This window comes from Buteo buteo, chromosome 27 (assembly GCF_964188355.1).
Source record: "Buteo buteo chromosome 27, bButBut1.hap1.1, whole genome shotgun sequence".
NCBI lineage: Eukaryota > Metazoa > Chordata > Aves > Accipitriformes > Accipitridae > Buteo > Buteo buteo.
This window is the reverse complement of record NC_134197.1, coordinates 13226400-13253342: the sequence shown is the minus strand read 5'-3', so window position 1 is coordinate 13253342 and position 26943 is coordinate 13226400. Positions and strand designations below refer to the sequence as shown.

Here is a 26943-nt window from a genome sequence, read left to right as displayed (position 1 = left end):
CATACCCTGTGCTGCAAGAGACAGCTAATATTTATACAGCTGCTGCTTCCTTTGGGCTACATATGTAATATTTCTCTTTTTAAAGTTTGGTCTCAGGGGATCAAGAATTCCCAGGATCCAGTGCCAATTTGCAAAGAGAATACAAATAGGCTTATACAAAAACTGGGAGTATTTTCAATTCCATCAAACCTTGACTATGAAATTATTGCTGCAACAATATTTTCATGTTACAGAACTACAATTAAATGCTTCATTTTAATTAAGCATGTTTTGACAAAGCATAAAGGAATGAATTCTATTTTTCTCTATTCGTTTAGCTAACAGATGTCTTACTTTTCTCATTTTCCCTTTTCACAGCTTTACTGTTTAAATTATTACTTTGCTACTACTTTACACATACTAATTGACCCATGCACTAAAATTACACTATATACTAGTCATGGTTCCTAGTCTATATTTGCTGTCTCCTTTTTTGAGTTTATTATGCAGCACTGAAACAAACCCTGCTCTTAAATATATGTCCAGAGATTCTACTGATACAGATGTAGCTTGCTATTAACTTCATTTAAATCTACTGATAATGAATCCCTGAAGTAGTGAGATGGCTTCCAATATCTCCTAATACCTGTATCAAATTTGCCAGTCAATAGAACTGGAAAAAAATAATTAAAGAAACAACATCAATTTCAAGACCTGTAAAAATTGCTGCTGTTCATACAGCTGAAATATTTTGGAAACTCGGCTGTAATGAGCATTCTCCAAGCTCAATTCCTAATCCTGGGGTATGGCAGGGGATTTGGGGGAACAGGGAGATCATGGAGGAGTATCCTAGTAATTTAGAAATGGAGTTTGGTTCCGAATATTCTCACTTTTCAACAACATTCATATGAGTTGAAGATGTTGGGAGGAGTTTCCTCCCATAGGAGTAGTTGAAGGAATTGAGGTATCTGTCCCAAACTGAACATTCATGGAACACAAAAACATTTCTGCAGGAGAGCAGAGATTAATAAAACGTACTAGTTCATTCAGAGTTCACAGGGATAACAAGCAGGTGAATAGTTCCAAACACCATCCACAGACTGGAATTTCTTGGCACAAGACACCCAACCAATGAATTTTAACAGTCACAAGGAGATAATTTTTTTTTAATTGATTGTCTGCTGCTACTGCCTGCTCACAGACTACTTGTAAAGAAGAAAGGAAGGGTTTAAAATCTTTTTACTAACAGTGCATTCATATTTAAGATGTATAAAGTTCTCATCAATAATTTTAAACTTATATTCTGTGAACTGACGTGTCCTGGAGAAGCATATAGGCTCTATGACTGCAGCAAAGATCTATGTGGCAGGCATGAGACAAGAAAGAAAAAAGGATCAAGTCTTTACATGTACTCATTTTCCCTGAAGCCCCATGATGGGAAATAAAATATATCATGTCTGCTAGGAAGCAATTTTCTTCCTAGACATTTTCTGAAATGCTGATTTTTTTTTAACCATTAATAAAATCCTTAAATTGAATGAACAAGCCCCCTGTTTGAACCATAACTGTGGATAGATCTACTGTTATTCAGAAGACTAACCAATTTGTTCTTGTTTCCCCATGCTCTGCCAGTTGCTAAAACTGGGGCACGTGGCAACAAAAACTCCAATCTTTTGCTCTTATTTTGTTTTACCTATATACCTTAATAAAACTGACAATTTCATGAAGTTAGTAAAGTGATCTTTCACAAACATTAAATACTGACTTAATCTGAAGATTTGCATGCTTGCCTGAAAAGCCTGGTATTCAGAGCAGTTGTTTGTTATTGTTCCGGAGTATTTTAAGGAACTGTGGTAAACATTACTGAAATAATAGTAGAAAATAGTAAATATTCTCCCTCTGCTAACACAGATTTTAAAGGAATTATGGCTGGTTTCGAGTGATACAAAAACACCCATATTTGAACTCTCTCCTTTCTTCTCTCACCAGATGGAAAACACAGACAATCTGATTTCTGATCTTTGAAAAATATAGCTATTAGTAATTCCAAGACTATTATTATAATCATCAGTTACTGAAATGCAGTCAATATCTATGCCTGGCAACCCTCAAAAAGCACTGTAAAGGTCTAATATTGAAGTGGAGAGATGGATTGGGGTAAGAGGGTCACCCTAACTACCCCATCATCCACGCTGTCTTTGACCTCAGCCTGCTCTGTTTTCACACAGACATATCTCTGAGTAACTATAGACCTTGTGACATCTTGTTGCACAAAAATATAAAGCCAAGGTTACAACATACTGTGAATCTTGCAAAAATAAGTAACCTGTAAATGGCATAATTAGGGCTTCCTATTAATGTTGAAGAGAATCCCCTAGACCACATACACATGGGACTTTTCCTAAAATGTGACTGTATGGAGGAATCACAGCAGACAAACACTTTATAAGACAATTCTGTCCACTGCTACCTACTCTCCCTCAGTAATATTTTCTCTTTCACTACACGAAAAAGGCATAAATGGTCTCAAAAGTAACAGGTGCTACAAATGCCAGCTTTGCTGGATACTTTTGGACTCATTTTCTGCACCTTTTTGTGAACACAAAGCTTTTAAACATCTTTTACATACACAAGAATGTCAAAATATAATTTTCCTTTCATTTTGTGAATCATTTGAGTTTATGAACACCCACCCCTAATAACTCCAGTACATGCTGTGCCATGTATTTCAGGGTGACACATGGATGACACGGCATTCAGAGATTCATTAGCAACTTTACGAAGGTTGAGGAAACTATCAAGAGATCTTAAAGCAAGGAAGGGTCAATAGCACGTCGTCATGTGTTTAGCAAACCTGGTGAACCAGATGCTAGAGCATAACACATTTCCTGAATGGGAAGATACTGAATGCGGAGAGTGAGGGATGACTGCTCAGAGAGAGGAGTTTTGTCCTGGCTTCTCTTCTCTATAGTCTATCACATGTGGAGCTGGCTGAGAAACCCCAGTATCTCTAACTGGGAATACTTGATTGCATTGACAATACAGCATTGACAAAAGAGCTTGACTCTTCAGTTGTGGCAGCAGGAAAAAGGGGAGAGGGAAAGAATAGTAAACTGATTTACCAGCCCAGAAGCTTTTTCAAAAATTTATTGAACTTCTAGATATTATTTATTTAAAATTAATTTTACCCATACTTCTGTCCCTTCTCACTGGCCTTTGCCTATTACCGCTTTGCTTGCACCAAGGGTCAGAGCTCTCTACTGAACAACAGCAAAATTGTTGCAAATTCCTGAATTGTTGTCCTACTAACAACATTGCAGCAACAAGGCAAAGAGGGGAGAAAAATAATTTAACATGAATCAGATTATATTCCCATAAATTATCCTTAATTATTTGAATTTTTAAAATCCGATAAACCTCAGGATTGTGGAGGAGGCAAAACCTGTGTATGACAAGAAGAACGTTTTGAAATAGATCATTGCTTTTCTGGAGTTCCGGCTTGTTTAGTTTAATAAGAAAAGGCATGGGTCCCCTGATTTATCTTTATACACCTCAGGCAAAATTTGAAGAACTGTAAAATAGAAACAAAGGTGGCAGATCAAATAAATGATCAGCAGTCCACACATAAACAGATGGTATTTTTCTATTTTTATTTTGCTTTTTGTGGAAATAATACCCTACTTAGCAGAAAGAATAGAAAAATGAGAAAAATAAGGAAGTTATTAGCCAAAAGCCACGGAACAAATACTGACATTTTCCCAGCCCATAGGTGAAAGAAGCAAACAGCCAGCAAAGAGAGGAAGATAAGGGTGCACTGGCAGACCTGAATGCGAGTGCTGTGCCAGGTGCAAGCCAAATTCTGCCAAAACTGAGACTTCCCAGGAAAATGTTCTGTACTTTCTCACAAACAGGAGAAAGATATTTCTCAAATCCTTTTTTTTTTAATCCTCAAGAGAAGAATACTTTTTATCTGTCTCTTACTAAGAATATTATCTTAAATTAGAGGTATATTTAACAGTCTTCATAGTCTTTCAAGGGTTTTGCGAGAACACAACTTAATGAAAACAAAACTAGAATCATTTTTTGTTTCTTTTTATCTGTCTTTCCTCTAGGCATGCTTGCAATTCATGGTTTGATACGTCAGACAATCAATCAAAGGCTGGTCATAAAAAGCAGTTAAACCAAAAAACAGACACAAGGCTATCTGAGCTGCTGCCTTCTTTTGAATAACAATTTCCTTTATTTTCTGTCCTTTGAGAAAATTCCCTTGTGAAGTTCTCCCCTGTGCTATGCTCCATTTAAATATTATTTCTTAATGTCAATATTTAGTTTCATTTTAAAACAACTGGGCACAAACTTGAAAACATCATGCCCTTCATGTATTTTGGGCATATCCATCACAACAATAATTTTGCAAATGCACTTCAATCCCTCCATGCATTACCACTATTGCAAAGCAGTCACACAAATGAAATAAAAAAGAAGTAATTGCTAGGTTTCTGATTTATAAGACTATTGATTAAAATTCAAAAGTACTAAGATTTGGGAAGTATACTTTCAGTAGAAGAAAGATGAACAGTCAAGCTAGAACAATATGGAAAATAAGCATATTTATTATTTGTCAATTTGTGTGAAACAAGTAGGGTTTAAGTGAACTATCAGAGACTACTGTTCAAAGTGAAATCCTCACAAAAGTTCTTGAATTAGGAAAGCATCTTCCACAAACATATCAAAATTCTGTGCCTTATCCTATGTAATTTACATCTCAGTTCAGTGTGATAACACAAACCCCCCAATTTTCTTATTTGTTTCTTTTTCCTATTTACTCTTGCCATTTCATACAAGGAAAACATTCAAACATCCACAGACAGTATGTATCACTTTTTATCATTTCTCTTTGCTTACTTGTGCTGGCACCACTTTAAATCTGAACTTTTTCTACAAATTCCTTGCACGCTACATAGAAAGCAAAAAGACATTTTTTCAGGAGCATTAACAAGCTTCCGATAATTACTGGATATTTGCTGGGTTTATGAATATTTTGTCAGTTAATATATAATTAATATTCCACACAGAGATGTTCAAACAATTTTAAATATGCCTTCCCTGCATTCAAACTGACTTTTTCATTTTTCAAGCTTTTGTATATTGGTGAGGCATTCCTTTTAATCAAACAGGAATTGATTTCTATCACAAAATAAAGGTATTTTTCAATTAATGCAGTTACTTTTGCAAAGGTAACTCAAAGACTTTGAAAACAGTCTGATATTTTCATTCTTTGGGTCTTAGGTTTGTTAGTAAAGGGTTACACTCAGAATGAAATAATCCAGTTTTGGCTTATTATCTTGCTTAGAGTTTTTGTAGCACAAAGCACAAATTTGTAGAAGGATTATGAAGAAGGGACATTGGCATCTTTTGAGCTGAAGACCTACCTTTTTATCACTCAGTCCAGTCACTTGGTCAACAAATTCCTCTTGAATCATAAATGCAGCTAGATTGGCAGTATAACTAGCCAGGAAAATGACAGCAAAGAAAGCCCAAACCGACACCATAATTTTACTTGTCGTCCCTTTGGGGTTTTGCACAGGCACAGAGTTGTTGAATACCAAGCCCCAGAGCAACCACACTGCCTTTCCAATCGTAAAGGACGGTCCATGGGGATCTGTAATTGCAAAGAGCAGCTATTTTAGTTGCAGTTAAATTAAACCTTGCCAAGATACCCTACCTAATAACAACAGATCACTCACAAAGACACAGTTAAAAATTATTTCAATACATATTCACTGCACTCCTAATGGAATGACAGGATTTACCATAGGTACTCTCTATTGTAATGACATTAATTTCCATATTTGTAAAAAATAATTCGACATTTTCTATATGGCATTTAGTTCAAAAGTTTTAAGATGAAAATGGAAAACATAGATTTCAAGGAGAAGCAAACTGATATGTCTTTTGCAGTAAGGTATGTGCACAGTATTGCCCCTTTCGGTCTTTTGTGCCAGCAAACATGTAAAATGGAAAACTGTGGGTTTAAGTCTTAATGATTCACTTCCAGTACTTTTGTCACCCAAATTATTTGTTATCATCTCCAGTCTTCCAACATTATGCTTTTTTAACTTTATGTAAGCATATTGAAGATCAAAATGTGGGAATATGTCACCTACTTTTAAGCAACTTTGCACTCAGAGGATAAATCAGTAAGTCAACACAAAAGAGCTACCTGTATAGATACGTAACTTAGAGCAAACCACAGTATGGCTACCTCACGTGTTCAGAGCCAGTTCTCTGGCTTCAAATAGAAGTGGTCAGCGTGATGCCCTCATGCCCTCAGAGCGGCAGAAGTGGATTAGCAATGCTATTATCCACTTCAAAGGCCTTATTTGTAGAGCCCTATGAGAATAAAGGGAAGTTTGCTCTTACCCAGCTCTAGGTAAGTAGAGTGCAGTCATCACATACTGCTCGTCATCTAGATGCCCTTTATCCTCAATGGAGAGAAACAGGCCTCCCCTGACTGTGACTTATTTGACTTTTTTGTAAGCATCTATTTTTCAATTAAATAGCAATTCAGACAATAAGCTCTGATGCAGACATCTGTCATATTACCTCCTTCCCTGCCCTGTCCCTTTATCCAAGGGGATGCACATTACAAACTCAGATTTAGTTATTAATTTAATTATAATTTATTTTAATAATAATTTATTATTAAAAGAATAAAACCCAAATTGGGTATACTCAGTGCATGTTCTCATTTCAGTAGAAATGCTCTCTGATACAGTACATATTTTTCACAATGCAATCAAGCACAACATTAGTTTATCCTCTTTCTATTCTGCACCAATGCTAAGAGGATAGAGTGCAGTAAAATAAACACAATGGAGCTGACTTTTGGTTTATGAAACTACCTTCTAGAGCCATTTAAGATTGAGCTGGTACACAGATAATATGTATTTTCTGAGGAACAATGATAAGGAAAGTATATGCCAAGAAAGCAATCTAAAGTTCTGTTTATGCTACTGGAGATTGTATTACCATTGAGCTTCATCCTGCCAAAAAGGCCTAGGGAAAGGAGTAATCTACATAAAAGATTCCTGATTATTTTAAGCTTCCCATGTTTCAAATGAACAGCAGCTGGATTCATGGCAAGGCTCTAGAGCTAAGTTAGGATGGTCTAGTGCCATAATATGCCTTTCTAGCCGTAAGTATGCTAAATAATCAATTCCAGCACACAAGGTGGCACAGAAAAGAACAGCCTAGTCCCTAGATCCCCAGTGTCTATATTCACCTTTGATATCCCCTTCCTAATCACAGTGCTTATTTTGGACAGAGGTTACACATTAACCATCTCATTGAAATGATAACATCATCTGAACATTACAATAATCCCCTTTTTCAGGGACCAAGCCATTCATAATCTAAAAGAAACCATTAGTTTGTAATAGTCTCCAGAACTGTGTTCACCAAGCTGGAAGATCTCTTGTAATAAAATGAGGCAAGTATGATTTAGAAATTAAAAACAGGCTACACTCTCAACTGTAAGTAAAGAAAGGGAAGGATGAGGGCACCACAATACATGGAATGCTCATTCTCAGGTCAAAGTGCTAATAATATACAAACTGCAGCTTTCACTGAGAAAGGCAAACTCGGTATTACATTTGTTGTGCTGGTATATTTTGAAAATGAAGTTTCTATAACCGTGGATGCTACACAGAAAGAAGCAATGCCCTTCTGCCACTGGCCTTATTTCAAGGCTGAGTTCATCAGACTTTTTATAGGGACTATATAAAACTACATACAATGTAAAGTGCTATTTTTCCAGATTATCCACCAAACCACACCAGTTTAGATCATTTTCTCTGAACTAACTGTGAATTCATAGGAGTCAGGAGTCTGTAGAAGTTATTCCAATGCTTTTTTAAGCTGACACTCTACAAATGATGCAGCATACTAACCAAACACTGCCTGAATACAACTCTCTGATATCACTTACCTTTCTATATGTCTTTATTCCAATGAATTAGAATACAAACATGAACATATAAGCCCTCAAGAAATCATATTTTAAATGAAGAGCAAACATAGTTTCATAGCTGCTTTTACTGTTTTATTCCTATGTTAAATTTATTTTCAAAGATGGAGGGCAAGGGATGGGAAATACATTATTTTTTTATAGCTTTAGGGTTGTGTAAAATGCAAAGCTTACCTCTTCCTTGTGCTAAGTTCCTGTTATATCCTACAGGACTAAAGTACTCAAATATAAAGACAGCCATGGCAGACACAATGAGTAGCATCACAAACATCATCACCCAGACAGAAGCACTAAAAGGCTCTGCAGCAAAACAGACAAGAGAAACAGAAACACAGTTCATTAATCCAATTTGAGCACAAGAATTCTAATGTCTTCAGCTAGTCAAGCCCAGCAGTTTTCTTTAGATTAGCATTTACCAACCAAAGTGCTAGCAAGTAACTAAGTAGCAATATATAAAGAACTGCTGTTAGTTTATATATGCAAAATTCCTAAGTCAAAATCTTAAATGTAAGTCACAATTCGAAACCAAAGGCTGCACACTTTTCTTCAACAAAGCCTTCACTGACACTGAGTGGCAAATAATTGGTTTGACTCGCTGCTTATTCAGTCTACAATCAGGTAGCCCATTTCTATTTATCCTATGTTATATGCATTTATCAACAGAATGGTCCAACCATTATGACTGTGTTTCTGCAGAGCAAAAGCAATTAAGCATATGTTTAATACATTTGGTAATTCAGTGAAGTAGACTTCTCTCTCTTTTTCTATCCAACAAAAAGTGTTAGGGAAAAAAGCTAAATACTTGCATTCAAACTAAATTTTTTTGTTTCGGAATTTTTTTCTCTCTGTGTTTACTTTCATCTGTCTGCAATGAAGATGTTGTTTTTACCAATTGCAAACACATCCTTTTGAAAGTCTCATTCTCATCTGGGAGCAAATTTCTGAAATCAAAAGGTTTTTATGGAAAACTGAATGTCAGTTTGAAAGACAGAAAAACTGTGATTAAGTAAAAGAAGTAGGTTGGAACAGAAAACTAGAAGCAGTTTCAAATACCAGACTAAGCACCAACTTTTTGAAAGGATTGGATATGGTAATAGTATGTGATAACAAAAAAAATTCTTACATATCATCTTGCCCAATCACAAATTCTCTATCATTTCAGGAGTCCATGTAGTAGCTGTCATGGTATAAGGATATATGTAAGAAAGGTTTTGTATAGCAAAGTAATATCTCTTTATCAGGTCAGCTTATTCGGGGACATTTTGTATCCTAATTTTGGTAGATAATGCAAGTGTGAGTATGCTCTGAAGTGTGAGAAAAAAACCTTAGTATACTATTTCAAATTAAGACAGAATCAAGAAGCACTTGAAATGACAAGAAATTAGTGTGTTTCAATGCTTTGCCTTTTTTTGAAAGCCCAAGAGGTTCCTCCATCCTAACTTTTTCATTCTTTGAATTTAAATTAAAATTTGAACCACTGAAAATTCTTCCATTATTGCATGAAATGACTATGAGTGAGAGTTGAGGTGTGCTGAGCCCAATAGCCCAATCTGAACCTTGCCTGAGTTAGCAGGAACGATTCACCCAGAACTAGAATGAAATGTAATCATTTCAGCCCAAGCATGGAAATCTCATGAGATCATTTGCCTTTGCTACATTTTTTTCAGAAATTTGGAACCAAAAAAAGACCAAATTCCAAATAGCCCCACTGGTGATTTTGGATGTGAACTAAAAAGGTAAGGCAGGGAAATTGTAAGCCAAACTGTTCTCTTTCTGATTTTAAGATAAGGTTAAGGAACAGTATTTTATTTTTTTTAATTATTTCATTTTTAAGAGAGGTTATGAAGTTGTCTCAATTACTATAATTACTTGTTTGGACGAGAATCGTAAGTTAGCAAAATAACAGAATTCTTAAAAGGCAGAGAAAGATTTGTTCTGGTGCAGGCAGGTGAAGGACATTAATGTGGCCAAATACAGTTAATAACAAATATTCTATGAATTCACATATTAACTGAATTAAATTGGAATTCACATAAAACTAACATACAATTTTGACAGCATTCTCATAGAAGAAAGCAAGGCTGATAAAGCTCTCATCAAAAGCAACAGTGTAGAAATAGCAATGGTAATTTGACAAAATCTAAATAAGGCAAAGGGCAAAACAAGCTGATGTGAAAAAGTGAGCTATAAACAATAGTTTAAGCAGAATGCTCTTTAATAATTTAAGTAGTCTGGTAATGAGGTGGAGGATTAAAAGAAGCAATAGGAAACTAAAAAGCTATTTAGAATAGCAAGCGGTAAGATTGAACAAGTACAAAATCAATTGAATAACAAAGTCAATCTTCCTGTCATATTAGAGATCAAATTACACATTCAGCACTGTTCTTTATTCTCAAAGGACAGAAAGAGAACTTCCCTCAGGCAAGCAGCAGGTTTTATAAGAATTTTCAGTAAAGCTGTGATATGGCAGAAAAATATTAATATATGACTTGCCAGTGTATGTTTCAAATGACTGGCAATGGAGAATATTGAGCAATGAAAAAGATGTCTTACTCCACTAACTTGGAGTTTTACCTCCCACCACCAAAACCAATACTTAAACAATACATAAAATAAATAGGGGCATAGATTTCCTATTGCATCAATGCCTCTAGAAAAGAAAACTGACCTCACCTATGAACTTTTTCACTCTTAAAAATATAGAAATTTGGATTTGAGGTTTCCCTTATTCTGTTTGTTTAAATAAAGTTGAATCAATTCTTCACAGAATCTTTAAAAAAATCTATTTGTGGATCTAGCATATATAAATTTAATTTTAGTATGATATGATAGTGTTTTAATGTGGACAAAATTCTCATTTGAAGGAGACACACACATCAGAATCAGAACACAGCAGATAATGAGGAAGAGGCTGTCAGCCCATCAGTTACTTAGATCTACTGGACACAACCACTGAATGGAAAATCTAGCTTAGGCAAAATCCTGTACTTGTCTACATTCAAGTAACAAATCACAAAAGCAGATATTTCATAAACTGTAATCAAGTGCTGTTTTAAAAAATAATATTGTATTTGACAGATTTTTTTAAAAGTCTTTTCAAAAAATTATGTAAGATGACTTTATTCTTAGACATTCAGTTTAACTGAAACATCAGTCTGTGAATAAATTCAGTTATCTGCCTGACGGTACTTTACATGGCAAAGCATTTTACTACTATGCACACCTTATTGAAATACACAGTCAATTCCAGTAAAGTGGCAGTTTCATCTGCATCTAAAAAACCAGAACATAGTTCTGAGAGCGCAGACTTGATTTATTGGTGCAGTAAATCAGATTTCTTCAAAAGGAATGCTATTCTATAGAGCTTTATAAGAAGAGGTTATTTTTGCTTTTTGAATTATATATATGTCCAACCAAACCAATAAAATTAAATGCATTTTAGAAATCTAATAACTATGTTATTGCGCAAAATGCAAAACCAGCCTCTCTTTTGATGGTAGCTGTAAGCAGGTTTTTAAGAGGTAAGTAGAGTCCATAGTAAAAATCAACTGCACTTGCAGCACATTTAGAAAACACTCCAATACTTACATTTCAAATGATACTTTCAACATGCTGCAACTGCAGTTTTAAAAATGAATTAACTTTACAAGTCAATGACTTATAAAAATTAAAAGACGCTATCTGAATATTTCATTAAAAGTACAGCCTCTTATAATTTCATTAAAAAGTCTTTCATTCATTAAACAAAAATATTAACCACCAACAAAATATGCTTAGGTACCACTGTGTTTGGGAAGTTATTTGATTACTTACTGTGTTATATTTATTTGCATCATCTCTGTAATATGCCTTTATGGAACAGGTACGAGAAATAAGCTGTGTCTAAATGATGATTCTTGAGCAAGAAAACCCAATTATTTGCCCACTTGTAGCTGATACTACAACAACAATCTACTACTCGTTAGCTACAAGCAATTTCAGTGGAAGTGAAGAACTTACACTTTTTAGCAATCTAAAAAGAAACCATACAATCAGTGATGCAAAAATGGCATCACTGATCACCCAATGGACTTGAACATACTAAACTGTTCTGTAAAATACCTGGAAAATAATGATTGTTTGTTTGTTTGTTTGTTGAAATGATTTTGGTGTCCCTTGCACTATTTTCCTGTGCAAAATGTCTTTAAAAAATACTGGGCCCGAATACACTATGAGGAACATAACAGCATTCTGGGCACTTTTGATCCAACTCATGGCTCATTCTCTTTTCAGCTTCAGGTAAATCCAGGCTAACCACCCAATACAGAAGTAAACAATAACTACTAAAAAAGAAGGAGAGGGAAATAATGAAAGGAGAAATGAATAATTGAAACAAGAAGCACACAAGGAAAGAAGACCAAAGTCTGTTTCTTTATAACCCAGCTCCTTTCTGCCCAGCCTTTCATTTCTTTGCTATATCTCCACTGTTCAACTGCATCATCACAACTCCACTGTTCAATTGCATGAATGGAGAAAACACTCAGAAGCTCTCTAGTGCAGTAGAATGGTGTTCAGAAGCCAGAGGTAACTGTTATCAAATTAGCTGTCAGATCTCTTCTAAGCATAAGGAAGTCTCTTTTTCTTAGCTATTCTACAAGGGTTTTTTAATTATTTTGTGAATGTGAATGTTTAAAAGATATGAAATCATTTATAATGGGCTAAACAAGCATAAATTACTTTGTAAAGAAGCATTTTTGAGGAAGTAATTTTCTGAACTGAAGATTTGAGGGGATTCTTTTTCATACTGAAATCACTATCATTGGTTTTCACTCACTGCATCTGAAACCAACAGCACTATCTTCATGTGCTAATAACCATGTTAATCGGCACATCAACATGGCACAAACTTCCTAATGTAAAATTCAAAACTTGAGAGAAGCACGTCAATGCACTATATAGCTTAATGAACAGCGAAACCTACCCAACTCTACAGAAATGCAATTAAATGATCTGGATGGATTGGAGAATCATACCTAGAAAAGCAGATGGTGAAACTGTGCCATTGCTCCGTGACACCATGACACTAATCCCAGTCTCAACAAATGGCACTGAAAAGTCAACCACTTCAGAGCGCTCTTCATTAATAGTGAGAGACCCCACAGCCATAACTGCACGATGATATACCACCTGATCCACAAAGAGAAGACACCACCAATATTACTCAGTAGAGAATACCTCAATTCTCCAAAAGAATTAAAACCAAACATTGCTAAGTTCTTACTTAAGAGCTCTTTTACCTAACAGAACTTACTTCACCAATCATTCCATTCCACACATTATTGACTTTTTTGCCATGTTTCCCATTAGTCACCAAATACAGGTCATATGTGAACTTGACGGTTTTAGACAACTTCTTCAGGATATCAATGCAGAATCCTTTGCAGCACTTCTTTACGTTAGTTCCCTCATTAGTTGTGTTGCTGTCAACAGAGAAGACAGACATAAACATTTCTACTGGAAAAAACAGAAGAACCACAACAGCAAGATTCAGCATACTGTGAAACAACATCTTGTCATACTTGTGAGTGACCATGTTTTTCTGAATTGATGGAGAAATAATCCACAGTATGCTTTATATGATGTTTGTAGCTCTTACTAATCATAATGCAGTTGCTTGATGAGAGATAAATAGAAGATAATGGTAGACCTTGTATGACATGCTTTCTGCTGCAGTATCCAGCCTACTGCACTTCACTTCTCCATCAAGACATACAGGCTCCTCTTACTAATCTTTCTTTTAGGCTTAGATTAAACATTTATTACTTTTACTCTCAAGACATAAGACTACATGTCATTTAGTTATTAGAGAACTTCCCAACACGTAAGGTATACAAAGGCACAGCAGTTCACCATACTGAAAATGGATGCCGCACCTTTTTCTGCACTTTGAGAAGGTGAATTTCAGGCCCCCTTTCAGTGCAAAGATGAGGGCTTTCCTTTTTTTTTTTTTTTTCTGAAATGTTCATTGCATGACCTCTAGAACTTTTTAGTATAAGCATCTTCAGAAGCCAAGGCAATATTTTACAGCCTTTGAAAGAATTAAAAATTAAAATAAAACTAGTTTGGAACTTGACTAAGTACAGTTATGTCAAAAACCATGTTTCTCTGGACTTCAGGAAGCATGTGCACAACCATTTAGCAGTCTCTGGAAATCTTCAGAAACATGCATTACATTCCCTAACATCTGCTCAGTAAAAAAATGTTGTTGTTATATTCAGTTCATAAATATGTAGACTGAAGCACAGAATGAAACAGCACTGATAAATGCACAATGAGAAATTTTCCACTGATTTCTAACAACTGCTCCAAAGTTATAGAGCAATCAAAGTAGAGGGCTTTTCTCTAGATGGTATGTCACAATGGTATTTTTTGCTGGAGTAGTTTATGCTGTACCAAATTTCAGCACAAACATACATTTTCAATAGAAGACATTCTCAAATTGTTAAAGACTAATTTAAACAGGCATATTTCAACATAACTGGAAACAATTCAAAGAGAACTCATTAAAACAATCTTATTTTAGAATGCAATCTTCTTTCATGTGACTGCAAACGGCTAATTCTAGTTGACTGAATTTACTATAAGCTTACTACCTTGTTGTTAATTCAATGTGACTTACATATATATAACCAGAACCTTTCAACTTACTAAAAAGGAAGATGTGCAAACAAGAGCATACTATGTGGGAAAGGTAAAAATAAAGAGGAAATGAAATACAGAAGGAAAGGCAGAGACAGGAAGCAAGAGGAAAAGAACAGCAAAGTATCTGAAAACAATTATACAATGAAAGAAAAAAAAGGAAAGAATGAGAAAATAGGAGAATATATTTTGCACTCAATAAAAAGAAAAAAAGAAAGGAATGCTGTGTATTTACTTACTTAATTTTGACAAATTTACGACATGGCACAGTGTTTTTTTGGCAACTTTCCATCAAAGGATCCACATCCTCAACAACGACAAAGGGAGCCTCCTCCAGGGTGACAATACTCAAATGATTATCATCTGGGTCACTGTCTGCAAAAGAGCTGTACCTCGGCCAGACAGAGTACTTCAGGCTCAGTGAGTTGTTCTCCCATTTCCCCACCTGAAATGCCAAGACACACAGGCTGCTGATATATGCTTGCTTGTTTCTGACAAATGACATCTAATATTAAATGTGCTGGGATACAGGTACAGGAAATTAATTACATCGCAAAGACAGCTGTCTTGGGTTTTTGTTATCAAAGTTACTTTAGAACTTTTTAGTAATTGCATGAAGTGAGAGAATGCACTGTGGTAAAGACAAACGAGGTAACGTTATTTTAAGAGATAACAGTTTTTATAAAGACTGGATGACATCAGTTAACACTATCTACCACCTGGCTACAGCTGCAGTGACATTTGACATTCATCATTTCCATTTGAGCCAGAACAGCAACCAGATTTGCTATCAGGACCAATCTGCAGTAATAAGAAAACAGTTCGTGAAAAAAAAAAGCAAAAGAAAACTAACCCACACATACACATCAGACTGATAACAAAAATAATATCATTTCAGTATCTTCTCAAAAGAGAAGACTCTCCTATTGTTATAGTTTGAAAAGCCATTGTGAAAGCCTTTACCTAGGGTTCTATCGCACCTGGGTGAGGCCAAACCATGTTTTTAGCAAACACATGTTCAATTGTGCATGATTTAGCTCTTATTAGAAATAATGTATTTTATTCTGCTTTAGTTAATGCCAACTGTTGGGGCAGTTTAAGAAAGCATACCCCACTTTACATTAAAATTGTCTATTTATTTACTATTATAAAATATCCCTTCTAAATTAAGCTACATTTCTTTCTACCTCCAGAACACCAGAAACAGGCATATGATTTAAATATTTTGAAAACTCTAGCATTTTCTTCCTCAGGTTGTGTTTAACTACTTTGTATCCATAAATCTAATTGCATCTGTTATCCGAGTAGCGATGACAGATAATATAAATGAGCTAGCAATCCACAAAATTTATAACCTAATGAATTTTAATAATTCTTCAGTCGCTTAAGCTAAACAAATTATAACATAATCATGAGACTGCTAGAATATTTGTTTTGCAAGGAAAATGGTGGGAATTAACAGTACAATGAGACACTCGGGTCCTAAAAAGAACTGCAAAAAACTTGTCACCTACTTTCTGTCTTCTAAAGACTTTAAAATGAATCACAAAAACTCCCAAAGAACAAGATTTATATCCATTCCTATTTAGGGAAGCCTATAAGCACATGCCCTTTGCAGTTTCCTTTCCATCCTGTTTATAAGTCAAGATGTTTTGCTGAACTTTAATGTAGGAGGCAGAAATGCCAAATCTCTATACACTTAAATTAGGAAATTTGAAATATCTTAAGGAATTAAGAATTCACGCCTAAATCAATGGGAACTGGGCACAGGATATATACGTACAGTTCTAGTATGAAATTTAACCAAAACACACTGGATGAAGCCTTTGTGAGACAAACTATTTCATATACAGGGAAATAAATCTATTCAGCTCTGTATGAGGCAGCTATATTGCAAAAATAGTTTAATTGTCAAGTTATGGTGTATAATTGCATTCACAGCAGAGCCTGTGCTGGTTTATGTTAGCTTACACGGTGTCGTTCATATCTATGTCCTACGTACGCCATGAAGTTGGCCATCTGGAATGGGGAGATTTCCAGCCAGCTCAGTAGTTCAGTCAAACAGGAAACGTGCCAAGTTATACGATGAATTTCAGAAGTGGAAAATGTGCCTGACCTTCTGCCTATTCCAACCAGCAAGAAGAAACGAAACATGGCTGAGGCTCAGTTGCATTTGTGTGGTCAGGACTATAGCAGTGACAGCACCTGCCTTTCTAAATCACTCGATACAGGATTCTGGGAGAAGGCAGATCTGCCTAATCCTGAAGCACATATTTTGAAACAGCTGAATTTGGGGAAATGCTAATTTCTTTTGACAGTTGTATCTGTATGGCAGGGATATGTGTTGAGCGAATCTCTAAAGTTAGTTCCAAAACTTTTTATCTGTTGCATTCCATGGATTTATCTCAATATTCACTCCTTGTAACCTTATTTTTAAAAAATAATTAACAGTTAAGACCTTGCCTTGGGCCTTAGGGGCATCCCTACTTCTCTGTCCAAAGAGGTGTACTGCTGCAGTCCCAGGGTGTCACAGTGACTTCATCTGGTCTTTATATGGTGCACAAATAGCATGTCCAATGCAGGTCACCCTGCTACCGCCAGTACAATGAGTAACCCACAGTGTCAGAAAGCACAATGAAAAAAAAGTACAAGAGAAAGATATCAATGTCATGAAGAACAGTAGAAAAGCAAAAGGCAGAAAAGTTCTGAAAATCCTTGCTGGGGGGCTAACAATGGCAAATGAGGAAGGGTAATAATTAGAAAGAGCCTGTAGGCCAGTCCTTTTGTTTGGGAAATGTTTCTGTTGGATTCGTTTGTTCTAATTAATAAATGGTTAGCACAGGCACAGGATTTGCTCTGCTGCTGATGCTGGCCTCACAAGTGAGCTGTTTCGATTTTTATCTGGTATTTTGATTTTAAAATAGCTATACTGTTGAGAATTACATGTTACACTTCTATCATTCTGCTACAGTTTTGAATGATCAAAACACTTTTTCATTTAAGTGGAGGATAAGAATTTAGTTTTATACAATTAAAACGTAGTCAAAATATGGAGGATTTTTATATTTGTATTAGAAGCCTTTTAGTTTGTGCAGAACTAATTATAAGATCATTATTAAGAATATGAATGGTATTAATTATTTACACAATGTTTTGTATCTTCATATATTATTTAATTCTTTTAACATCCTTGTGCAATTGATAGCATCCCTTTTTTACAGGGTGAAGGGTTGAAATGACACAGAAAAGCTGTCAAATAAAGAGAATTTATGAAATTGCATCCATATGTAGGTGTCCTGCAGGATCAGCATTTATGTCACTTATCAAAGTCAGATCTAGTATTAGATCCAGTCAATATCTGTTTCGAATGCCTTTAAAACCTTCAAATGCTTTGGGGAAAAAAACCAACAGGTTATAACAACTACACATGCTCATCGTATTTCAGAACATTATAGAGAGGTCTGCTTATAAAGTGTAAGAATTTGCGTGCAAACCCAAATGTTAAGTCCTTATTCAACACTGACTGTTAAAGTGGCTTACCTATGACAACAAAGCAAAATGTCTGAGTTAAAAAAAGCATGCCAAGTCCTGGTTTCACCTGTGAAGGTCATTATAAATGCTGTAGAATAGGAAAAAGTTCATACATAAAATATGAAAAGTAGAATATGAAAAGTTCAGTTGCTGCTCTCAGTAGGAGTCAACGGTGATATTTGAACAAACCATTTTACAGTGAAATAGTTTACCAACCTGGACAGCTTCAAAATTCAATTGCCTCCAGTGTTTTGCAGCACTCATTTTCAGTGTGCTTTGTGATCATTATAGCTACAGATGAAATGAACTAAACGTGGCATCCTCTGACCAAGTCCAAGCATCTAGATTTGAGGTAGAAGGGGTCTGTGTTTAAATTAGCATGTTTACCTACTAATACTGGTATCCCTCATACAGATATTCTTTATGAAACATTTTTTAATTTTAATGACAAATTATTTGAACACTAGAACACATTAATTTTCAGGTGAAACTACAAACCTCCAATAGGGAACATCAGTGAACTAACTTTACATACTCTTAGCAGAGACCATAAACAATTTTCATAGCCAGTCTATCAAAGACGAACAGGTCCACAAAAATAAAATAGTGGTAAACTCACATGTAGGATAGAAACTCACTGCCTCTGCTGTGGAAATGTTATCACTGCAGTGAAGACTTACTACCTTATTTTTTCGTTCTGCAGCCTAAACCTTCCTCCTTATACATGATCAATCTCAGGGGAACTCTTTGCCATTCAGAAGCTTTTTCTTACCTCCTCAGTCTTCAAGCCATCACTGCTTGGAAAAGGGCACCCAGAGGACAACAGGGAGATAAAATAATGCACAGGCCTGCCAGATTGCCAAAATTACATTTTGATAGGGTGGGAGATCGGTAGAAGAGAACTTTTCTGAAGGTAATTTCTGTTGTCCTAATTTCTTGGAAGAAAACAGTTCAGAAAGTGGGCTTTTTACTCTTCAAAACATAAACGCACCATTTGAAATAGCTTGTAAACAGAAATAAAGATGTTTTAATAAAGACATTGCACTTATAGTTCTGGATATGCTAGCTAGAAATACATGCTAATTTATCAGAATATGTAGAGATAAATTTGAGGTGAAAGAATTTCAACTACTCCAATCTATTGTATTGTTTTGTTTGGGTTACTGATTCATAGAATTTGAAATTTTAATTTTTTTTCTCTGAAACAGAATGAAAACATTTTTAAGATTTCAAAACTTTGTGTTGGTCAGGATAATCATTTCCCCTAGCTCATGGAAGCAAGACTGCTGCCCCAGAGAACTTAGCTGAAAGCACAGCTCATTAATAGCAGGCAGCCAGAGACACATTCCAACTGCATCAAGAAGAATCTCACGTATTTGAGATGGTGTGGCAGGCCCAGCCATCCTGAATTTAAAATCAAGGCAATATAAGCTAAAACATTTACACTTGGTGTAGCCAATCCCTAATGACAGGAAATGTAGCTGTAGATAAATCAGGGCAGTTTGCTCAGTCTTGCCTGCATTCCTTTCCTCACCTATTCCTTTCCTCTTTCCTGGAAGATTAAGAATATTTAAGATCCCTATCAATTCCCATTTTGGTGTAACACGAAGTCATCTTCACCTGCAACCATTTGCTGTTTCAAAATCTCATGTGCTGAGGAATCATTTCCTCAGCACCTCTAGGCACACACAGAACACGGGAAAAATATAGCTATTTTTGAAAAATGTGTGCTGTAAAATCTCTTTTTCATTTAGGTAACATGACTTTTTTAGAATGACAGCCATTTAATAGACCATTAAATAAAGTACAGGAGGAATGTTTGGACTTCTGGATTATGCAACCTGAAAGATGAACTACTGAATAGTTCAAAAAGAGGTCTGAAAATTTGATTTATGCTCCAACCTTAAACCCAATTAACTACATTTAGTTACAGTCTATAGCAAGTTGAGCAATGGAGAAGAGAATAGCATGCTTAGAGTGCAAAGAGCAGAAAAGTGTGTCTAGAAAGAGAGCTCTCCTGCTTGGACCTCCTAAGAATCCAAATAATATTACTAGAGAAATTAAAAGTGAAAATGAGCTTATTCTCAACAGAGAATTGAATATCTGTGTTGCTAGATTCAAAAATGGAGGGGGAAGGTGAAACTGCGTTAAGAAAGATTTTAAAGGAATAAATCCTGTAGTGTGTATTTGTAAAATAAACATTTTTTTAAAAAGAAAATTCAAGCTGAGGATAATACTCAAAAACTGCAGACAAGCTCCATTTCGGAACTGTCAAAAACTGCATGCAAATACTTTTACTCTACCGTGTGGAAATGCCACAAAATATCCAGAGATTTATGATAAATTTCTTTCATTCCTAGTTTGATAATGATGTGGCCTTGATCCCAGAGAAATACAGAAGATGGCCCTCACTTGAAAAAAGGGCAACAGAATAATTTGGGGGAAAGATCCTGGCCCGAATTATAAAAATCCTCATTTATGGCCAAAAGGCTGGGACTCATAAAAAATAAAATTTCAATAGCAAATCAAACCCTTGATTCACTATTGTAGGTGCAAAACTCAGCTTCAAGTACAGACTTGCAATGGTACATACACCATTGTATTTCTTTTGAACTGGTATATTCTTTCCTGTTTTCTCCATCTTCATATGCAGTCTGGAATACTCCCTTTGGTTTAACCGCTATAGGATTTGGTTTAATCTCTACGGGATACAGGAAGGAAAGCAGGCAATAGCTGAGAGCACAGAAGAGCTTGTTTGATGTCAGACTGAATTAGCAATCTTAGGGTCCTCGTCTCATCCACTGTTGTCTAAAGCACCTGATAAGTTCACTGCATTACACACATGGTTTGACTGCCTCATGCATGCCTATTTTTCTTTTGAAGATTGCACCCAAGGAGGGTGATAAAGAAGTATTTGGTGTGTTTCTGTGTAACAGCTAGATAAACACAGCTAGCCTAAGACAGACAGACAAGTTGCAAAGTTACACACTGCTGTACCTCATGGAGATCCCCCTCCCGCTGCACCCTAAAGCAGTCTCTAAATAATATGAGGATGATTGACATAATCCTAATCACACACCCTCACAGAGACCATCGAATCAGAGAAAAAGAGCAAGGCCAGATCCTGAGCAGAGAGAGGAAAGAGCAGAGTATGTTCTCCCTTGAGTGCCAATGCTGGCACGAAAAGAAAGTCTGTCACACCGGCATTTCTCACAGAAAACAAACAAATAACTCAGTCCTATCACCCTCTTCCCAGCAGATGGGAACTGTACGCAATACACAGTCATCATCCTTTTGTAAGAAAAAATGTTACACGACAACATGGATACTAAATGCATGGCCAGGACTACCTGACTAGACCTTTGAAAAGACAAGAATTTTCAGGGTTGTTCTTTCTACATTAAACACACACATATACCCCTGGAATTGTTCAAGGCCAGGTTGGATGGGGCTCTGAGCAACCTGGTCTAGTGGAAGGTGTCCCTGCCCATGGCAGGGGGGTTGGAACCAAATGATCTTTAAGGTCCCTTCCAACCCAAACCATTTTATGATTCTATGATACTGCAAACATACTTTTTAAGCTGTCTCACTTCAGTGAAGAAAATAATGCTGAGCAAATGCAAAAGCTAACTCATCTTGCTTTATAGAAAACTATTTATTACTTTTATTTCATCACACTTTTCCACTTACAAGGAAGAGCTACTCTGGCAAGCTTTAAGTCAATAACTAGAAAGCATAAATTGAGTTTGTTGGTTAGCTATAACAGGTTGCTGCAGAGCATAGCACAAGACCAAAATCCTTCCTCCAGAAACAGCATCTGTTGTATACCTTCTGCTGCTAACCTTTGTGTCGCTTTGTGTTTCTGAAGGTCCATATTTCACAATGACACTCTAAATTTAAATGACAAAATGCAACACGAGCGCTTTCATGTCTTATTAATAGGGAGTGTTTTACAGTCCTGGGTAGTTTGAAGACATCCATTTAAAGACTTTGAAGTTTTCAGAATTTGCTGCAAAATCCCATATGGGGTATGCAAATGTACCACTCTTCCCTCATGGCTGCTCCTTATGCTGACAGGAAGGCACCAATACTGCAACCAGCAGGGCTCAAAGGAAAAACACAGTACCCAGACAGATTATAAACAAACAGGAGGAGAAAGAAAAGCTACCACCTCCTGTAGCCTCATTTTTCAATACAGAATTAGTAATTAGCACTCACCAAATCCTCAGTGGTTGGTATAGTTTTGGTACTGGGAAATGTCCCAAATAACTCTATGTAGCACAAGAGTTCAAACTCATGCCAGAGAAGCCATTTTATGAGTTGATTATGTCATTAGAAAGGAAAAGAGCTAAACAAATTGACAGCCCCTTCCTCCACCTCCCAGTGAGGGAAGACCTTTCGTCTCCTCTGCACTCAGTGAAGATCCTTCAGCTCTCCAGAAATGTTCAGACAGCCATACCTTTAGCTCTAGAGAGGAAGAGCTGCCCTAAAGTCTTCCTACCCTTTAATCTCCTCTCTAGTACTAGCTGTAAAGACCAGGAGCAAAGCACATTTTACCACCACTTTCCATGCTAGCTGTGATTCCTTTACAGCAGCAGAGAGGAGAGAACCATCCTCCTTGGGAATAAGGGTTTTAAGAAATGCTACATAATAATTGGTGCAATTCAAACAATTCAGTACAGTAAAGGTCAAAGGAAAGGCCTTTAGGCTAAGTAAAAGCTCACTGATACAGAAACAATATGCAATTTTCGCTCGACAGTGTCAGGATAGGCATATTTACAGGACAACTAAATAAGCTAAGCAAGAAGGATGGAACAAGGAAAGTGACAACCCAACAGATGTTAAAAAAGCGTGCTGTTTCTGCTATGGGCCAAGATAATATATCATGTTAGGCCACAGAGCTACTGACAAAAGATACACCAGCAAATGGATTATTAGATCATGCAATTTCTAGTTAAAATATCTGCATTTCTTCACAACTTTTAGGGAATGTCTACCATGAGGCATCAGGATCCTTCAGCTGTCATTACCCCTTCTCTGAAATCAACTGAGATTTCTCAAGAAACTACCCTATACTATCTTGGTTACTTGTTATTATCACAGTACTCTGACAAAAAACTGTCAGAAATCTGACTGAGTGTTAGGTTTTTCAGTTCTTGTCCAGTGAAGTTTCAGCTATACTATTAGATATGATAGCTGTCTTTTCTCGGCTACATGACGGTAGATGTTAGTAGCCAGATGGAGCTCTCTGTGAAGACCTTGGTTCATTTATTCCAGGCAGGAATCACGCACCCTCTGCCCACTCATTCCTACTTAGATACAAATGTGTACAACCTCACACGGAGCCTGTAAACCTGGCATATGCTAGTTAATCAGAGCAAAATTAAGTTAAGTTCTACATTAAATCCTGCATTAATAGAAAATTAAAGATGATTGGTTATGTTTAGAATAAACCTGGATGTAAGTAACGGTTCTTGCAATGGCATTTAACTAGCAATGTTCCATGTAGTACCTGTTATTCTTGCTTCTTGTGAAAATTCATTGGCCACAAATGTGTAGGACACTTATATCTCACAAATTCACCCAGAACACAGACCACCATGGTAATTTTATCTGTATCTATCTGGGAGCACCAGTAAAATTTTTTTTATCCTGGAACTCACCTTTACACATGGAATACACTCGTCTTTAAATGCTATAACAGACCTCCCTACCTTACTTAACATATGTGATATGCACAGCTAATTAAACCACCTAATTTTGCCCTGCTAATTATATTCTAGTATATGATTTTAATACTGGATTGATTGGTTTTATTTCTACATTAAAAAAAAAAAAAAAGAAAAACTAACAGACTGTGACGTTTGCAACTCAGTGAAGGTAAATGGGCTGCGTGGGACACCCAGGTCACACACCACTGAGATAAGCTTAATGGGGGAGTTGCAGCTGGTACTGCTGGACCTCTGAGGATTTTTTAGCACTAGCACAGTGCTCCTGCAGCGCTTCGGTGATATTTGGGCAACACTGTTAACTCTGGCAAATTTACCAAGTTTCACTGAAACAAGCACATTAAGCTTGTCTTCTTAAAAATCTCTTGCCTGAGAACAGCAGTCCCTTTGCCTGTCAAGATTAGCAGCAAGAATATGAATGTTGATGTCAGAAGTTTGAGTAGCTGCTTTAGGATCTGTCAAAATATCTTGCTGGATGCCTGCTGAACATGCCCAAAAGTGATTTTCAGTCTTCAAACTATTACCATCCAACCAGCTTTTTTCAGAATCTGATAATCTGACAAATCCCTCACTCAACCCCATTTACATGTGAAGTTACCACTTCAAAGTTTTGATACTGAGTCATTTGTAAAGGAAAAGGAACTTATTTTCCTAGGGGTAAGACGTATGGTCTTCAGCTATGGTTGAATGGATTTTCTATAACCTCAAGCCTCGAGTCAAGTATATAAATTTTGAGACCAAGGAAAAACTGTGTTTAAGTAAAAGCAGATTATTATTATACTAAAACCAAAGAAAACTGAGGTTTAATATTAAGTCTTGTATTTTCAGGAGAATACTGGGTAAAAAAATCTTCACATAAATCACAATTACTCTTTCTTACATAAATAATAAAGTAGCTACTCGCAATTTCTATGTACCTTAGTTACATTACAAGGATTAGCAGGCTGTTGAATTGTCAGGTTTTCATGAGTAAATAATTTAATTAGAATCTAAGACTTGATGTTTTCCACATAGGATTGAGGATATTTAATAAGACTCAGTAAAACAGTTCTGTGATACTCATTGCAATGCTGTAACTGGAAGTAAAAGCATGCGCCTGTCTGGAAACTCAGAGCAGGAAATGTTAGATCTCAGATGAGTAAATTTGACAGTTTTGAAACTGAGGAAAACAGTGCAAGGAGAAAGGAACAAGGAGAAAGAAATCGGCTAAGAGATATGGGGTGAGAAATGCAACTTGGAAAGAACGTCAAGACGACACTAGAGAGATGTTTGAATAAACCAGGGGGTGGGCAAGGGCCTTCTCATGTCTCTAAGTCAGAGGAACCATGCTATTATTTCCGTGACGCTCTGCTGATATAAATGCGGGGTGCTCCGAGATAGTTGAGAGCTACATCCAGCTTGCCAGGACAATTGATTAGTCAGTTTATTTGTCTTCATCCACAGAGGCAGGGATCAGCTTGTGGTCAGAAGAATAATTCTGGTGGTGACAGCCCGTTCTTGGCCGCCTTTCACTTCTCCCCTCTGACATAATTAAACCTGGCTCCCTTCCCATAGTCCTATGATAGGGAAGCAGAAAGGAAAGCTGCAGCTAGGGGCAGGCTGTCTCTACCGAAGTGACCCGTCTGGCCGGCTACCAAAAGGGCTCTAAAGCAAAGGGGCAGCTAGGAGCAGATGCATAAATTTTTTTCTGGGCAGGAGCCTCCCTTCAGGCACTCTTTTCTTCCTCCTAGAAGCCCCTCAAACACAACAATGAGCAGGAAGGGATTTATCAGATGGAAAATTGTGCACCGACAACGTAAGCATCAGCTTACAGAGAGTCTTGTAGCCCAGCGCAGCAGGTGGAGCGTGCACTGCTGCCATACAACGTGCGCAGTTAGATACAGCAAAACCTGCACCAAATCTTCCATTCTCTGACAGGGGAGTCACACGAAGGTCAAAACAGACTCAAGTTATTTCTTGGAAATAATATCAGTTCATATATCTAGCATTTCTTTGCTGCTGTTAGCTTATTTTTAAAAAACATCAAACCTGTCTCCCCTTGTCCTTTGAATGGTCTCTTTAGAGAAGTGTCAAGGTACAAAGTGTAGGAAATTATTATACCATAAGCATTGTTGGCTGCCTCTTCAACCATTTTGTCCCTTTGGTGCACCATACTAATATTCCCCAAGTAGTATAATATTTTCTTCCAGAATATTATATATGACATGCAGACTGTTGAAGAATTTTAAAATAGGGTAAGAAATTTTCATAATGGTTACTGAGCAAAAGATTCCTCCAAAGATTCAGATTGACACATTTGGATAGGATTAACTTTATCCAGAGAATTAAATTTGCATCAAATGAACATAAATACATAGCATAATCTAGGACTACTCTCTGTGGTTTTGCATGACTAGCATATTTACTGAGATGTCCTTCAGTAATTCTTATTTTGTCATTATTATTCAACATAACGAAGAGTCTTGCAGTCTTGCAAATTGGAGTTTCAAGTTGATTTTATGGGATCCTAAAACTATAAGAAAAGGAGTTCATAGATTACAGCAGCAATTTAGATAATGCAGGATCATGTTTTATGAATTTAAAATAAAACTGGTGGATGGTACAGGTGTATTTTTTCCTTGTCTCACATTGCAAACAGTTTCTAAGGTCCCCTGGTTTTGAAACATGGGACCACAGATAACCTGCAAAACTCAGAGCCAAAACAATCACAGGCTGAGGTGGGACCTGAGGTGGGAGGTTTAAGGAAAAAACACTCACGATAAACTTTTTCTTTTATTACTTGCATATATGATTAGCCCTGTTATTAAGACACTTTTCCTTCTAGTCTGTATAGAGGTTTATGGAGATCACTTGCCTACCAGGAGAACACAAGTCAAGAGTCTGAATTTTTTAGGAAAATGTTATAGGGATTGTCCTCCAATTCAACAGGAATTTCAGAGTTTTAAATAAATAAATAAATAAAAGAGTTTACTTTTACTTTAAAATCTGTCAAAGAAT

At 36.3% G+C, this 26943-nt stretch overlaps 1 protein-coding gene across 1 annotated transcript in view; it reads right to left on the bottom strand.

The window, feature by feature from the left end:
* Nucleotides 1–26943, bottom strand: part of GRIN2A (glutamate ionotropic receptor NMDA type subunit 2A) — an 89435-nt gene that overhangs the window by 47626 nt on the left and 14866 nt on the right. Inside the window, exons 3-7 of the mRNA XM_075058288.1 lie at nucleotides 14926–15131; nucleotides 13299–13467; nucleotides 13021–13174; nucleotides 8183–8308; nucleotides 5412–5641 (exon numbers count right to left, since the gene is read on the bottom strand). Coding sequence (XP_074914389.1) covers nucleotides 5412–5641; nucleotides 8183–8308; nucleotides 13021–13174; nucleotides 13299–13467; nucleotides 14926–15131 — 885 coding nt within the window. The remainder of the gene's footprint in view (nucleotides 1–5411; nucleotides 5642–8182; nucleotides 8309–13020; nucleotides 13175–13298; nucleotides 13468–14925; nucleotides 15132–26943) is intronic.